At 38.3% G+C, this 17,845-nt stretch overlaps 1 protein-coding gene across 1 annotated transcript in view; it reads left to right on the forward strand.

Annotated features, from left to right (window-relative positions):
* The window catches only part of C9 (complement C9), a 58,922-nt gene that overhangs the window by 26,574 nt on the left and 14,503 nt on the right, over nucleotides 1-17,845 (forward strand). The window contains exons 6-8 of the mRNA XM_072824810.1: nucleotides 9,614-9,877; nucleotides 13,993-14,233; nucleotides 16,905-17,030. Coding sequence (XP_072680911.1) covers nucleotides 9,614-9,877; nucleotides 13,993-14,233; nucleotides 16,905-17,030 — 631 coding nt within the window. The remainder of the gene's footprint in view (nucleotides 1-9,613; nucleotides 9,878-13,992; nucleotides 14,234-16,904; nucleotides 17,031-17,845) is intronic.

Genomic DNA, 17,845 nt, shown 5'->3' on the forward strand with positions numbered 1-17,845 from the left:
GTCTTTCTTCCAATGGATAGTCTTTCCTCCTTTATCGAATATTAGTTGACCATAAAGTTCAGGGTCCACTTCTGGATTCTCTATTCTGTTCCACTGATCTATGCGTCTGTTTTTGTGCCAGGACCACACTGTCTTGATGACCACAGTTTTGTAGTACAACCTGAAATCTGGCATTGTGATGCCCCCAGATACGGTTTTCTTTTTTAAAATTCCCCTGGCTATTCGGGGTCTGTTCTGATTCCACACAAATCTTAAAATAATTTGTTCTAACTCTCTGAAGAAAGTCCATGGTATTTTGATAGGGATTGCATTAAACGTGTATATTGCCCTGGGTAACATTGACATTTTCACAATATTAATTCTGCCAATCCATGAGCATGGAATATTTTTCCATCTCTTTGTGTCTTCCTCAATTTCTTTCAGAAGTGTTCTATAGTTTTGAGGGTATAGATCCTTTACATCTTTGGTTAGGTTTATTCCTAGGTATCTTATGCTTTTGGGTGCAATTGTAAATGGGATTGACTCCCTAATTTCTCTTTCTTCAGTCTCATTGTTAGTGTATAGAAATGCCACTGACTTCTGGGCATTGATTTTGTATCCTGCCACGCTACCGAATTACTGTATGAGTTCTAGCAATCTTGGGGTGGAGACTTTTGGGTTTTCTATGTAGAGTATCATGTCATCGGCGAAGAGGGAGAGTTTGACTTCTTCTTTGCCAATTTGAATGCCTTTAATGTCTTTTTGTTGTCTGATTGCTGAGGCTAGGACTTGCAGTACTATGTTGAACAGCAGTGGTGAGAGTGGACATCCCTGTCTTGTTCCTGATCTTAGGGGAAAGGCTCCTAGTGCTTCCCCATTGAGAATGATATTTGCTGTGGGCTTTTCATAGATGGCTTTTAAGATGTCGAGGAATGTTCCCTCTATCCCTACACTCTGAAGAGTTTTGATCAGGAATGGATGCTGTATTTTGTCAAATGCTTTCTCTGCATCCAATGAGAGGATCATATGGTTCTTGGTTTTTCTCTTGCTGATATGATGAATCACATTGATTGTTTTACGGGTGTTGAACCAGCCTTGTGTCCCAGGGATAAATCCTACTTGGTCATGGTGAATAATTTTCTTAATGTATTGTTGGATCCTATTGGCCAGTATCTTGTTGAGAATTTTTGCATCCATGTTCATCAGGGATATTGGTCTGTAATTCTCCTTTTTGGCGGGGTCTTTGTCTGGCTTTGGAATTAAGGTGATGCTGGCTTCATAGAATGAATTTGGAAGTACTCCATCTCTTTCTATCTTTCCAAACAGCTTTAGGAGAATAAGTATGGTTTCTTCTTTAAACGTTTGATAAAATTCCCCTGGGAAGCCATCTGGCCCTGGACTCTTGTGTCTTGGGAGGTTTTTGATGACTGCTTCAATTTCCTCCCTGGTTATTGGCCTGTTCATTTGACCACTCTTGATAATATTATCAATGTCACTGCCTTCTGTTCCTTCTATAATCCAGAAAAACTCCAACTTTAGATGAACCCGAAACCTCTCTTGTAAACTTGTGCAGTTTAGAGAGAGTCATGTTGATCTAAGAATGGGTGGCATTATAGCTTCCCCCAGGGCCTCCACACAGCTCAGCAGGTCCACACCTCCCCCCTAGCTGCAGGACTACCCATTCATCCTGCCAGGTTGGTTTAAAACTTCCAGCAACCCTCTCAAGCTCTTCATCTGAGTGTTCTGACCTTGAGCTCAATAGATGGCCTTAACTTCAACTTGACAGAGAATACTCAAGCCTAGATAAGAATTTTCTAGTTTTTTCTTCTAAGTTATACTCGTGTGCAAACTTACCTGCCACTCAGTCCACCCTTAACATCCTTCTTTTCTGTTTCGGTTGAAAGTGTGTCTTTCCAGACTCTGAATTTCATACCAAGTACCTTGCTAGCTATCCTCTTAAGCCTTCTGTCTGTTCTATTAGAACATTCTCCTCTTCCACCCTACCCTTCCACCCTACCCATATAAAAATATTTCAAGACTCTCATTTACAAAACACAAACACAAGAAGGAAATGCCCATCTTCACATACTCTTATCTACATTTGTAGTCTCAATTTTTGCACTTCCCATGAATTCTCTAACTATATTAGTTTGCTAGGGCTGCCATAACAAAGTATCATAGAGTGGATAGTTCCAACAACAGAAGTTTGTTTTCTCACAATTTGAGAGGCTAGAAGTCTGAGATCGAGGTGTCTGCAGGGTTGGTTTCTTCTGAGGCCTCTCTCCTTGGCTTGTAGATGCCATTTTTCCTGTACCTCCATAGCCTTTTCCCTCTGGTCTGTCTGCATTCTAATCTCCTCTTTTTATAAAGGCACCAGTCATATTGAGTTCGAGCCCACTTTAATGACCTCATCTTAACTTAATTAGCTCTTTAATGATTATATCTCCAAATACAGTCACATTCTGTAGTAGCTGGGCTCTGGACTTACGCGGGTGGGAGGGGGAGTGGACACAGTACAGCTCACAACACCAAATCTCTATTACTTTCTTACCCAGACTCCTTTTGCCAAAGTCCATCTTGAAGTTACTTTTTTTTAGCTCCCTTTACTTAGGACAGCCCTTAAATATAAGTCTCACCAGAGTTCCTACTTTGCCTTATTTCTCTGGTCTCTGTCTACATATTCTCCTTGGGTTGATTTTTTCCCCTCCTGTGGCTTTAATTTTCACCTCTAACCTGATGATTTGCAAATACTGTATTTCTGGTCTCTCTCTGAACTGGATACCTATGTAGCTAGTCATCTGCAGTCGTCACACAGTTAACATACCCAAAGCTGATATCCACTCTTTGACCCAGTTCCCTGATTTTCACTCTTGAATTCTTCACTTAGATGGATACAATGAAATAATATCTTCCTAATCAACAAATTCAGAATCTGAGAATCATTCTAAAGACTTCCTCTACAGATGCATGTCCCTCAAAGTCTTCAATAGCCAATCAATGTCCTAGTTCCATTATTTCATAATGTCTGCTAAATCTGTCTTCTCTTCTCCATTCCCACTGCCATGGCCATGGCCTTAGGCCCCTGTAGTTTCTCAGCTGGGCTGCTATGAGAGTCTCCCCATCAGCTTAAGACCTCTAGTTTTGCTCAGTTTCAATTCATTCCACACACATCAGTATGAAGATAAATGATAAATCTGATCTTCTCACTTTGCTGCTTAAATATAGTGAGTGTTTCCCTGTAGCTAGCAGGATAATCAATCTCTGTGGTAGGGAGAAAAAGGTCACTCCTGACCTGGCTTTTGATTACCACTCCTTCTTTCTCCTCTGAATTCTTTTTTTTTTTTTAAGATTTTATTTATTTATTCATGAGACACACACAGAGAGAGAGAGAGAGAGAGAGAGAGAGAGAGGCAGAGACACAGGCAGAGGAAGAAGCAGGCTCCATGCAGGGAGCCTGACGTGGGACTTGATCCCAGGTCTCTAGCATCAGGCCCTGGGCTGAAGGCGGCGCTAAACCGCTGAGCCACCCAGGCTGCCCTCTCTGAATTCTGTTGATTAGATGTTTCACTTGATAACTAATGCAATAGCCTCTGTTTTCCTTTCTGCTCTAGCATTTATTTTCCTGCATCATGTATACCCTAAGTCAAGTTTCTAGTCATTTTATTTACTATGGAATCCTGAGGAACTAACATTGTATTCTTTGCTTAAAAAATGATTACTGAATTTTTTTTGATTACTGAATTAATAAATAAATGCATGCAGTATATTAACAATCTTTTCTTCACTTTTTTCAAGATTTATTTGTTTATTTGAGAGAGAAAAGAGAGTAAGCTAGGGGAGGGGCAGAGGAAGAGAGAGAGAGAATCTCAAGCAAACTCTGGGCTGAGTGTGGAGCTGGGCATAGGGCTCCGTCCCACGACCTTGAGATCAAGACCCAAGCTGAAATCAGGAGTTGGCTACTTAACCAACTGTGCTACCCAGGCACCCCAACAATCTTTTCTTTAAAAGCTAGTGCTTTTAATGAAGGCAAGAGCCCATAATCAAGTAAACATTTAATTGGAATTGCCATTGAAGTTGACACAAAACAGAAAACAGAGGCTTTTTTGTTGCTGTTCAGAAAACAGAGGCTTCATGTTCATGTTCAGAAAACATGAACTGTACTTTCTACTGGCAACCTGAATCCATTTAGAAACCCTGGCAGTGCATAGCTCAGGTTTATTATACATATGCTGGTTTGTTTGTTGTATGTTTCCAAGGAACAATAAGACTGATTGTGTAGAAACTGCTATTTGGAAGAGAACTATGGTCTATGATGAACTAATATGAATTCAAATTTGGAGTCACAGGCAGAAATCAAATAATGAAGGTGCTCATATGCCACATTAAGTAATTTGGGCATGATCCTGAGCATGAGAAGGGAGCCGCTGAGTACAGCAGCATGGTCAGAGTTTCATCTTAAAGCTTTGTGTTTTGTAGATATGAATTCCAAAAGGACAAGACCAGAGAGGTAACAACAGAAGGAGGCTATTTCATGGTCCAAGAAGGAAATGATAAAAGACTAAACTGTGTCTGTAATAGAAACTAAAAAGAAGAAATTAAATCCAGCATATTTAAGAAGAGCTCATTAATGAATTGGTGACAGTATAGCATATGGTCAGTTAGCCAGTTCTGAATTAAGAACCTCTGAGTTTAAATTCTGATAAGTTCCCCCCACTTATCATCCATGAGACTTTAGGCAACTTATTTAGCTTTCTGAATTTCAGTTTCTTATCATAGAGTGGGGTGGTAATAATACCTACTTCTTAAGATTTTGAAAAGGTTAAATGTGTTAATAAATACAAAGTGCTTAGAAGAATGTCTAGCCATGACAACTCACCATGGATATAAAATATGGAGACAGAAAGTTAAAGGACACCCCCACTGGATGATAGTCCATCAAAAAAGACCTGAGAAGTCGGGAAGGGAGAATCTGCCCAAAAAAAGAGTTAAAGTCAGTGCCAAGAGGAAGGCAATGATTTGAATTTTGATAATTTCGAGTGTGAGGGTCTGTGTGACATATAGATGGAGTTATCCTGTGCAGAGTACATTATACAAATGTGAGGGGAGAGAGAACTATCTGAATTGGAGGCAGAAACTCAGGATCATCAGCATATAGATGATCATTAAAATCTTAAGAGTGCTTGAGATCACCCAGCAAGTTCAAAATGAGAGAGAAAGGAACATTAGAGAATGAAGTCCTAGAGCCACTAACATTTAAGATACAAGTACAGAAAATTATCTTGAAGATAATATAATGGAGAAAAACCATATTTGTTACCTATTGCTAAGTTGCAAATTACCCCGAAGTTTAGTAGCTAAAGGGTTGGGAATGTGGGGGTGGCTTCACTAGGTACCTTGGCTGAGGATGGTTCATGGGATGCCCATCACTCTGCTCTTTTCTGGGTTTCTTTGCTCAATTAGTGAGATATGGTTTTAATAATCGTAATAAGTCATATATGGTTTTATTGTCTGTCTGTACAAAGCCTCAGTTGCATCTTTAACAGTTTCCCTCTTTACATTCTATTTTCCAGTTGCTCTCCCACCTCTCTCCCTTTCAATTTGAACTCTGAAATTATTGGTTGTATTCTTATTCTATCTCCTCCACTCCTAGTTCCAGAAATAATATTTCTTCCTTTTCAAAAAGCATCAGTTGGTTAAACCTTTAAACAGGAGATCTTGAACTGACCCTATAAAATGCATGACTTTCTGGAACAAGCCAGCCCCTTTGCTCCCTCTCTGTCATTGCAACTTTTCCATGTCTGTTTATCTTGGTTTTCATAAAGAAACTTGCTTCTATCCTTGCATCATCCTTCTTTCTATAATCTTACCCCCTGGCCTCTCTTCAAAGATTTTTGCTCTTTCTTCAAGATGATTCCCAATATTGGTCCATCTCTGACTGTCATTGAGCTCGGACCTCTTTTAGGAGTGACCCCACCTTCACTGTTTCAGACTCTACTCACGACTGGCATCCTAGTAAGTCACACAGGACCACTCAGCAGCATGCTAGCTGATACTCCGCCCAATATACTCTTACACCTGCAAGCAATCCTCCACACTGCTAAGTTGACTTTTGCCAGTGCCTGTTTCTTCCTAGCCATGTCAGGAATAAGTGCAGGTGCCTACAAATTACACCACCCCTCTCCTGTCGCTGATTAGCACACAGTAAGGTAAGAAGAGCTTAGCCTTCCAGGAGAGTTAGGGAGTAGTCTCCTGGTGCCATTTCGCTCAGCTCTGGCACTTCTCAGCATTGAAGACTGAGTAGAATTGCCTCCAGTATGCAGGCCGGTTCTAACAGAACACCTGGAGGTCAGCAACAAGGGAGTCATGGTCCACAACTGGGAAGAGTAGAGGCTTGTCTTGGCAGTGCTCCACAGGAAGCCAGAGCAAACCAGACAGGCCCAGGACTGGCAGGTGCCATGACAGGAAACCCCTGACCAAATTAGGAAGAAAAAACGCAAAGCCCTGCTTCCTGCTCCAGTAAACATTCAGCCCCCTTGTTAAGGACCATCAGTACAAGATGGAAACCCAACCCCCAGGGTGCACAGCTCTCTCTCAAGCTCATTGGCTCTCCCATCCTGAGACTGTATTTTTTGCTTTAATGAACTTTCCCATTTGTGACGCTCTCCACTGTGTTGAGTGTCTGTCCTCGAGTTCTTTCCCAAGATCAAGAACATTCAGGGACTCATTCCGGATGGGCTGGGCTGAGGCCCTAGAGCCCAGGGTCTCCCCAGCCACTAGCTTTAGATCTCAAGGCAACAGAAATCCTATTCATTTTTCAAGGCCAACTTCAAGGCAACCTTTTCCATGAGCCCTTTATTTTACTAGTCAGAATTTGTCAAGCCCTCTTTGGCAGGGTAGCATAAGAATTAACAGCTCAGCCCTGGAATCAGACTTTCTGGATTTCAATGCTAGCTGTGTGATTTTGGGCAAGTTTCAAAACCTGTGTTTTCTTATTGGTAAAATGGGGGATAATTGCAGAAATTATCTTAAAGGTAAGAAATTAAATGAATTAATAGAATTAAATTAAATGCTATGTAAACCACTTTCAACAGCCCCCCGCAAGAGTAAGCACTCAACAAATATGAGTTATTATTATTAGCTATATTGGACCTGCCTATTAAATTTAATAAATTTTTGTAGGCATCTACTCTGTGTCAGGCACTTTCCTAAGTGGTGAGGCTATAGTGGTGTGTGGAGAAGACAGACATGTTCCCTGACTTCTTGGATCTTGCCATCGAAAAGTCTATTAAATAAGCAATCATAAAAGAAAACGTTTGTCATTTCATTTTATTTCTTTTTTAGATTTTTTTGAGAGAGAAAGAGAGCACACAGAGGGAAAGGGAAGAGGGAGAGGAGAGAGAGTCTTAAGTGGACCCCACTGAGTGCAGAGCCCAACACGGGGCTTGATCTCAAGACCCTGAGATCATGACCTAAGCCAAATCAAGAGTTGGATGCATAACCAACTGCACCACCCAGCCACTCTGCATTTTTTTTTTTTTAAGAAACATGAGTCCTTATAGAAAATGGATTTGCTAGTCTGTGGGATTAGGAAAGACCTCACCCTGGGATCCCTGGGTGGCGCAGCGGTTTGGTGCCTGCCTTTGGCCCAGGGCGCGATCCTGGAGACCCGGGATCGAATCCCATGTCTGGCTCCCGGTGCATGGGGCCTGCTTCTCCCTCTGCCTGTGTCTCTGGCTCTGTCTCTCCTTCTCTCTCTCAAGAATAAATAAATAAAATCTTTAAAAAAAAAAAAAAAAAAAAAAAAAAAAGGAAAGACCTCACCCTGATGAAGAAGTGATGTTTAAACTAAGACTATAAAGAGGAGTAGGAATTAACCAGGTCAAGCCATATAGTGCGTATATATGAGAGAATGTGTATGTGTTTGGTTTATGGGGGGGGAGGGGGTAGATGTCAGAGAACATTACAGAAAGTAAAAGCAATATAAAAGGGTCCTGTGGTGGGAAGAAGCATGGGCTGTGGAAATTTAAAAAAAAAATGTGTCTAAAGGGCTGGAGTACAATCATGGAGAGATTAACTTGGAATAAGTCTAGTTTAGACTTTATCCTAAAGGCAGTGGGAAGACCGATTTTAAGCAGGGAAGTGATGTGGTCAGGTTACTCAGTCCCTTTATACTGAGCACTTTTCCCAGCATGCCTTGCTTGAACGAAAATTATACACATTTTAGTCATTCCCATCAATGATAACTTTAGCTTCCCTGTCTGAATCCATTCGGCTGATACAACAAAATATCAGAGGCAGGGTAGCTTAGAAAAAACAGAGATTTATTTCTCACAATTCTGAAGATGAGGACATCAGAAGTTCTGGAAGTCCGACATCAGAGTGCTAGTCTAGTTGAGTTAGGGAAGGCTGGCCTTCTTTAGGACTATGGACTTTTTGCATCCTCAGAAGGTGGGAGGGACTAGGGAGCTCTGTGGGGTCACTTTTATGGCAGCAATAATCTCATTCACGAAGGCTCCTCCCAAAGGAGCCCCCTCCTACCATTGCATTGGGCATTAGGATTTTAACATATGGATTTTGTGGAGGTACAGAAACATTCAGACATAGGCTTCCCTGTGTGGAACAGTCCCCACAGAATGCTGTGGCATCTAACTTGTGCTGCTGACTGAAGAGATGAACTTCTCCTTCTCAGACAGGAGTTACAAGTTATTGCAGAGGATCACTGGAAAGAGAGTTTAATTGCTGAGATTAACAAGCCTCCCACTGATACCTGACAATTGTCAAGTTGGCAAAGAATTTTTAGTTGAAAGTTTTAATTTTTAACTAGATTGTTTAGTTCAGTGGGGTTTTTTTCCATGCAAAAATGAATGTGGCAAAAAAAAATCAAAAAGTCTGAAAATCACAAAAGATTATTCAAGGAAATATAAGCCTGTTCCCACTAGAGATTTCCGTTTCACAGTTCCCCCTCTCAAGGGCAAACACTCTATGCTTTGTCGATTTTTCCAGTAAGTTTCTGTGCTGGTAAAAACCTTTCTTCACTTGCTTGCTTTCCTATTCTTTTTTTTTTTTCTTCATTTTTTTTGTTTTTTTATTATGTATGTATGTATTAATAGACAGGAGAGTGTAAGGATTGAGTGCAGAGCTCAAGTCTTAACCTTTTTGCTTAAATTAATTAACATGTGTAAAATATTCAAAGTAGTGCTGCCCCAGAAGCCTTCAGTCAGGGTTGGCTTTATCATTTCTTCCTTTTCTTTTTTACACAAATGGCAGTATATTGTGCATCTGTTATGCAAATTGCTCTTTAAATATTAACATATTAATATTGGAAAGCTTGCTATGTTCTAAGCCCTTCATATGCATTATCTCATTGCATTATCTTGGAACAGGCTTTGGACTATGTATGGTGATCATCTCTTTTTCACAGACTAGGAATCAGACTCTCAGAGAGATTACTGTGTCCTGTCTTCAGAGTCATGGACTCTATATCAGAGCCCAGCAATGTCACTTCATTGTTTCACTCTTAACTCCCTTGCTCAAATACCTTTCAAATAATTGCTTGATTTTTCTTTTATTCTGTGTTTATTTAGGGTGGTTTTTTGTATGTGGATTTTAACAGCATTTCATCATTCTCTTTTAGACCAAAGCCGATAAAAATTTCAGAACTGAATATTATGAAGAACAGATAGAGTCATTCAAAAAAATTGTCCAAGAGAAGACATCAAATTTTAAAGCAGATATAGCTTTAAAACTCACACCTACTGAAGCAATTGAAAAGTGTAAAATTAACCCTGAAGGAGAAGACTCCCCCAGAGACTCCTCTATAAATGCTGAGAGTAAATTTCAATTTACATATTCCAAAAATGAAATTTACCAACTATTCTTGACACATTCTTCTAAGAAGGTAAGGCCAAACACTTAATATAAAGGATATAATGGGATATTTTTCGAACTAACCAAACCGCCTCTTCTAAGTGTTTGGAACAGATAGAGTTTATTGGAGAGAGAGAGAAAAAAAATAATACTCAATAAATCCTCAAATATGTAGCTAGAAGTTCAGGGAGAAGGATGCTAACTGGAGAAGAGCCCTGTGGGATCTGCAGCAATATAAGTGGGTGAGATGTTTGGTGTTAATGGACAGAGAACAAGTGTATCAAGAACTCAGAGTGTGTTTTTGGACTGGGATTGTGGTAATAGGCTGTTCAATTTGTACCATCTTCCGAATCACAATGAAGAATCATACAGAGGAATTTTGGTAATTCATTGCAATGCCTTACGCTTACTTACTGTAAAGTGTCTCTAAAGAAATGATGCCATGAAATTGTACACATTGCATATGAAATTGGTCTGCTTACTTTGTAATCATACCTTTAAGGCTTTGAAAATGTATGTTTTTTTGATATTTAATCCAGATTTAGAATTTTGTTTCATCTCCTTTGAAAAATAGAAAATACTTTCTCTAATCAGTATGATCCTTATAAAATGTTCATTCTTCCTTTTCTGATGACATGATCACCTGTTTAGATACCTTCTCCTCCTTTAAAAATAATAATAATTCACTCTTCGTACTGATGTTATTCCTATTCATATAATTGTTTTGTATGGCTCTGTACTGTGTCTGTTTATTAATATGCATACCCATCTTTCAAAGTATGCGGCTGGAAAACTCTTTAAATCACACAACAAATATTTAATGTGGATTTCTTATGTGGCCAGGGGCTGTTCCAGGGGCTTACAATACATTTGTGAATCAAACTAAAAAAGACTCCTGTCCTCATGGAGCTGAAAGTTCAGCAGGGAGAGATAGACAAAATAAATGTAACAGCAAAAAAAAAAAAAAAAAAAAACAAGCTATATATTGTTTGGAAAGTGATAAGTGCTGTGGAATAAACCAAAAAGTAGAATAACACAAGGGAAATCAGGAGTGCTAGGCAAAGGCAAATGGTAGTGTTAAAAAGAAAGCTCAGGGTAGACTTTTCTAAGGAAATGATGTCTGAGTGAAGATTGAAGGAGAGGAAATAGCCAAATAGTCATATTTGCACCCAGCAAAAGGAACTGTTAGAGACAGGTTTTTAAGGTGAGAACATATCTCTGCCCATTTGGGCCAAAGTGAACCAGAAGGAGAAGGTTAAAAAGGTTACCCTGAACAGATCATGAAGAGCCTCATAGCCTGTTCTAAGAGTTTAGCTTTCTCTCTGAGTGACATGGGAAGTCACTACAACCTTTTAAATGAAGATTGACATACTCTAATATGTCTTACATGAGAAGAAATTATGAGAGGTAAGAGCAAAAGCAAGAAGGTTTGTTTAAAACTACTGCAGAAATCCAGGTATGTGAAGATGAATAGGCCAGGTATAGAGTCAAGCATAGATGCTAAGGTGTTTTGACCTGAGCAACTGGAAGAATAGAGTTGCTACCAACTGAGATAGAGAAAACTTTAGGTAGAACAGGTTGAGAGAAGAAAAGCAGTAGTTATATTTTAGTTAGATTAAGTTCCAGATGTCTGTTAGACGTTCATTTGGAAAAGTTAAGTAGGAAATTGGTGTTCTAAGTCTGGAGTTTGGGAAAAAGTTCTGGGATTGAGCTATCAGTTTGGGAGTTGTTCATATGTAGATGGTGTTTACAGTCACAGGATTTAGTGTGACCATTAATAGTTAATGTAAGTGGAAAAGAGAAGATCCAAGACTAAACTCAAGGAACTTCAATAAAAGGAGGTCTGGCAAAAGAGGAAGAACCAGCAGAGGACAGCAAGATGTGGCAAGTATAATGCCTTAGAACCTGACTACTCAAAATGTGGTCCATGGATCAGCAACATCAACATCACTGGGAAGCTAGAACCTCAGCCTCCAACCCAGACCTGCTGAATCAGAATTGCATTTTAACAAGATTCTATAAGAGATTTGTCCACACTTTACAGTTTGAGAAGAACTGCCCTAGAAGATAGGAAAGGAAACTCTATCAAGGAGAAAGGGGTGACGAACTGTGTCAGATGTACTAATAGGTCAAAGAAGGAACCACTGCTGGCTTTAGCATTGTGAAGGTCATTGGTGACCTTGACAGGGGAAGTTTTGTAGAAATAGTGAGGAGAGCTGCATGATTGGATTAGATGTAAGAGAAACTAGGAAGAGAGGAGTTGAAAATAGCCAGTAGAGAACATTTTTTGAAGGAATTTCACTTCTCATGAGGGCAGAGAAATCAATAGCAAATGATTAGACAAGTAAGGCTGAGATATTTTGTTTTTATTATCTGAGATGGAAATGATCTAAGACCTGCCTCTGAAATAAGTTGAGCCAAAGAATGTTAACATCTTTCTGACGAGTTATACCTCCAACTTTTAGCAACAATAAGAAGGAATCTAAATATGTTTGGTGCATCTTTGAGACTCCACCAAGAATTATTATGCAAATCATCAGAGGGAGAATTTATATGACTTATTATGTGGAGTGAGTTTCTTTAAGATTTTTGTTAAAGACTGACCTTTCACCTGAAGTCATACAATGTGAAAAACTGTGCTTCTAGAACACAGAAAGTTTAGTGTGAAGTTCATATACACCACGATATACTTTTTAAAAATAATAAAATGTTTTATACTTCTATTCAATCACCTGAAGTCATACAGTGTGAACAACTGACCATCACCTGAAGTCATACAATGTGAACAATTGTGCTTCTGGAACACAGAAAGTTTGGTGTGATGTTCATATACATCAAGATATACTTTTAAAAAATAATAAAAATGTTTTAAACTTCTCTGCAAACAACATATGTTAACCACTGCTATAGCTTAAATGAACCCTCTACAAAATCATAGGTGTCAATTGTAGTTTAGTTTTGACTGAGATAATCTGAGGCATTGAAACACATAGTTCTTTGTCACTGCCCTGATCTTCTCCTGGAAATTTAAACCATCATCTCTAGGAATGCTTAACTATTCACCCGTTTAGCTTTCATGTCTTAAAATGTTGTCTATCCTATCTTTGTTATAAAAAATGGAAAGGACTTAGGGGAAGGAACAGGGAGACCTGAGACCTAGGTTTGTAGTACTCATCACTGCCGCAGACTATTTTTGTGATCTGGGGCAAATAACTTGAAATTTTGGATCAGAGTTTCCCCATCCACAAAATGAAAAGATTAGGCTGCATTTATAATGGCTACCTCTCCTTCCATCGTCAACATTTTACAATCAACTTAGCGAGGTATAATTTTCAAGCAATAACATGCAAATAGCAAACATTTTAAGCCTATAGGTCCATGAGTTTTGACTTTTGTAACTACCTGTTTAGCCACCTCATCAAACAAGATGTAGAACATTTCCATCACCTCAAGAAAATTCCTCATCCCCTTTTCAGTAAATCCCCATAGTGCCTGAGAGGCAACCACTCTTCCAATTTCTCTGACCATAGTTTAGTTTTACCTGGTCTAGAACTTCACATAATGAAATCATACAGGACACACTCTTTTAGTTAGACTCTTCATTCAGCATAATATTTTTGAGATTTATTTATGTTGTTGTGTGTATGAGTAGTTTGCTCTTTTTTATTGCTAACTAGTATTCCCTTTCATGAGCATACCACAATTTGTTTATCAATTCTTCTGTTGATAGACATTTGAGTTGTTTGTAGTTTTAAGCTATTCTGACTAAAGCTGCTATAAAAGTCTGGTACGGATCTCTTTGTGGACTGTTTTGTCACTGATCTTGTGACATCTTGTAAATATGTAGATGTGGAATTGCTGATGATAGGGTAGGTGTATGTTTACTTTTATGAGAAACTACCAAGCAGTTCTCCAAAGTGGTTAGGCCATTCTACATTCCCACCAGCGGTGCTGGAGAATTCTAGTTGCTGCACATCTTCATTAACAGTTGGGACTAATAGTATTTTGAGTTTGCCATCCTTCTGGGTAAAAGTGATATCTATGGTCACTGGCAAAAAAAATTATTGCTTGGGGAAATTCAAATTTTGTGATTTTTAAATTTGAAATAATGGTAATGAAATTTTTTTTTCCCTCTCTACAACAAAGGAAAAAGTGTTTCTGCATGTGAAAGGAGTAATTCATCTGGGAAGATTTGTGATGAGAAGTCGGGATGTCATGCTGACAACCACTTTCTTGGATGATATAAAAGCTCTGCCATCTACCTATGAAAAGGGAGAATATTTTGCATTTTTGGAAACCTATGGAACTCACTATAGCAGCTCTGGGTCTCTAGGAGGGTACTATGAATTAATATATGTTTTGGATAAAGCATCCATGGAAGAGAAAGGTATACTTGGAAACAGAGCTCTAACTTCTAATGCTGTTTTAGCGTCATTATTTCTATTGCTAACCTTTTTAATTAGTTAAAGGCTTTAAAATAAAGTCCTATAACCTGCTTCTCTGAAAGAACTCTCTCTGCCCTTTGGCATCTAAAACCCTATGAAACAGAAAATTGGCTTTTACCTCAAACAAAATGACTTGGTCATGCACTATTGAGAAATGCACAAAATTGTACTGTAATTTACTATCAGTTGGTGATGCTGCTTTTAGTGAAATACGATTTACAAGGTGAAAAAAGTACAAGAGACAATTTACATAATCTATTTCTTAATCAATAAACTGGCTTAATTATATGTATGACAATTATCCTCCAAATGATTCTTCAGTACTGGAAGGAAAATATTGTTCTAAATTTTCTCAGGAGGAAGAAAGTAATGTTAAAATCATATAAGTCTAATGTCTTAAAAGCCAGAGTAGAAAATTAGTTTTACCACATCTTATGACAATTCTAATCATATGGTGGTAGTTGAATTGGGTCCATGTTAAGTAGATTTCTGACCACACTTGAAACATGAGAAAGAAGGCCATGGTTGATCATCAATGTCTACCACATGTACAGGAAAGGTCTATGAACTACACACTTACTGTACTGGCCTAAAGGCTTCTTCTAAACCCTCTAAGAATAAGGTAGATGCAAAGTGACTTTGTTAATAAGTTTTAATTATTTTTTGTGAGTAATTATGTCTAGTTATAATATTCCCTAAAGAGGAGATAGATGCTAGTATATCTCCATTCTCTGCCCTCAAAGTTTTTCAGTGTCTGTTAGGGAGGGAAGTGTTGCCAAAAGCCATTTCTATGGCTCCTTCCCTGTAGCCACTATCTGTGTCAAGTGAAGAATGAGATATGGCTATGAGCTTAAAACCTGATGCTGCCTCCATGGTTGATAAGCATTTTATAGATGAAACAAACATGTCATGGCCAGAACTAATTGCTCTTAATTCCCTCCATCTTGAGCAGGTAGAAGCACTGCCAGGGGGTTGGAATATGAGATTATTGGTTTATAGTGCCCTGCAGAACTATATCCTATGAGACAGAAAAATAAAGTTTCATTAGTCCTACCTGGTAGGCTATTTTGATAGATATCACATGGGCGAGGCACACAAGTAACTGTGTCTTGAGTAACCTGGAAATCAGAAGAGAAAGGCTCAGCAAGGTGATCAAAACACAAGAACACTCTAGGCTAAGAATTGTTTTGGTGTAAAAGCTCAATAGGCTGAAATCTTTAAACTTGGATAACTCAGACCTACCCACTTCTGTTTTACTTAACATCTGGCCTTAGGTAGACGAGGGTCATTAGGTCAGTTCTGGTATCTTTGAAAGGGAGGTCATCTTTCTCACTTCTCCATTGGCAATACCTGAGAACCAAGCCATGTCCTCCACCTAGATTTGAGATGTCCAGACCCTGTCTGAACACGAAAAGTTCCACAGCAGAGGTAGAGAATCTAAGACTGTTGGGATCACTTAGATATTTTCATCCACATCTTCAGAATCGAAGTCTTTATGTTTCTTAGGTTAAGGTCATAAACCTAGTATTCTAGATTTCTAGTGTGGTCTTCTATTTTAATCCTCCTTCTCCCTTTCTCATGGGAAAAGCCACACAATATTTCTCATGTTCTCACTAGCTGTGGGTACACAAAAATATTTATTGAATAAATGAATGCTTAAATGTCCCCAGGTCTCCACTTCTAAATTTCACCATGAAACCCTGGGATTAACTTAATTTCTCCTTTTCCTTTTTCATAAAGCACTTTGGCATGTGTGTGTGTATGATCTGGATTGATAAGAGGAAAAACTGACATGGTCAATGAATTGAGGCAGTTTACTCTTAAAATAAAATAATTAGATAATAAATTATAGACTTGAATGAAATATTAGGATTTTTCTTCCTAGTAACTATAGCATCCATACACCTCAGTGAGTCAGCTTCCAAGACTGATATCTACTAAGTAGTATTCATAGGACCAAAACAAAATTGTCATATATATAAGCCATCTGCTCAAAGCAGTAAACTAGCTACCTTAATAATGAACAGTCTTCCAAAGAGGATCAAGAGATGTTGATGCATCCCACAACCAAATTATGAAGTCAATACAGAGAAACGCTAAACAACCAGACAACTCTGGTTCAAATACTAACTTGGCTAACTGCTGAATTCTATCGGCAGATTGCTTTTCTGCTCTGCCATGCCATAACCTCATCTATAAAATGAGGATAATAACAGAACCTACCTCAAAAGGCCAATGTGAGGATTAAATTCATTAATGCATACAAAATGCTAAGAATGATTTGAGTATATGATAAGCATTCAATATATGTTAGATGTCAGTGTCTCCTTTCCATGATATTAGAGGTAAATAACTTTACTATAGCTACCCTATTCTAACTTACGTCCCTTTCAAACAAAGAGTAAATTTATATATCCTTTGTTATTAAGTTGACAAGCAAATTCAAAAGGAGGCCACTAGATTCTAATATGAGGACAAAGCAGGGTAGATATGACTGTGTCTTTGAGCTCAGTAATAATGTCTAGGAATAATTTCTTACAAAATAGCATAATGAATTTATTTGTGATGTTGATAGACATTATTTAATAATTTTCAACTAAATACATTAAACAGGTGTTGAACTAAGGGATGTACAGAGATGCCTCGGGTTTAATCTGGATTTTTCTCTGGAAGCTGGAGTTGAAATCAGTGGAAAGTTTAATAAAGATGATTGTTTAAAGAGGGGTGAGGGTGAAACTGGTAAGTATGACCTAACTCACTATGCAAAAAAAAAAAAAAAAGAAGAAGGAAGTGTTGTCAATGAGATCTGCCCTGTCACTATAGACTCTATTGTCTGTTCTCTTTATTTAAAAAAAATTAAAGTGCTTCAAAACTATTTTACCTTTACGGTGGTTCTCAAACCATTATAAACACAAGTAACCTGTGGACATGTATTCATTAGAATCACCATTGTGCAGGTCATACAGTGTACAGCTCTGGGAAAGGCATTTTAGATTTGCATCATTATCATGGCAATGGTAGGAGGCCAATGGTATAAAAATGTCTTCAGGAAAAATTTCCTTTCTTGCCCCTAATCTTAACAAAACTTCTGAATTGGCTAGTGGCAATACTGCAGGTGATTGTTAAGAAAGGAGAAGACCAAAACCATTGGCCTAACTCAGCCTTCCACCTGACTCAATACCCCTAATCCATCTTTATCCAATGAGTCAAAAGGTACAAACTTCCAGTTATAAGTTTATAAATAAATACTGGGGATGTAATGTACAGCATGATGATTATACTTAACTGTGCCTGCAATATGTTTGAAAGTCACTAAGAGAATAGATCCTAAAAGTTTTATCCCAGGGAAAAAATACATTTTTTTATTAACTATATGAAGCGATGCATGTTAACTAAACTTATTGTAATCATTTTGCAATATATGTGTATGTCGTCATTATGTTGTACACCTTAAGCTTTTACAGTGTGTCAATATATCTTAATAAAACTGGGGGAGGGGGAAGAAATCCCAATCCATCTTTAACACTCAATCAGTGCATAATCTTTTAAAAAAT

This window comes from Canis lupus, chromosome 4, assembly GCF_048164855.1.
Source record: "Canis lupus baileyi chromosome 4, mCanLup2.hap1, whole genome shotgun sequence".
Taxonomy (NCBI): domain Eukaryota; kingdom Metazoa; phylum Chordata; class Mammalia; order Carnivora; family Canidae; genus Canis; species Canis lupus.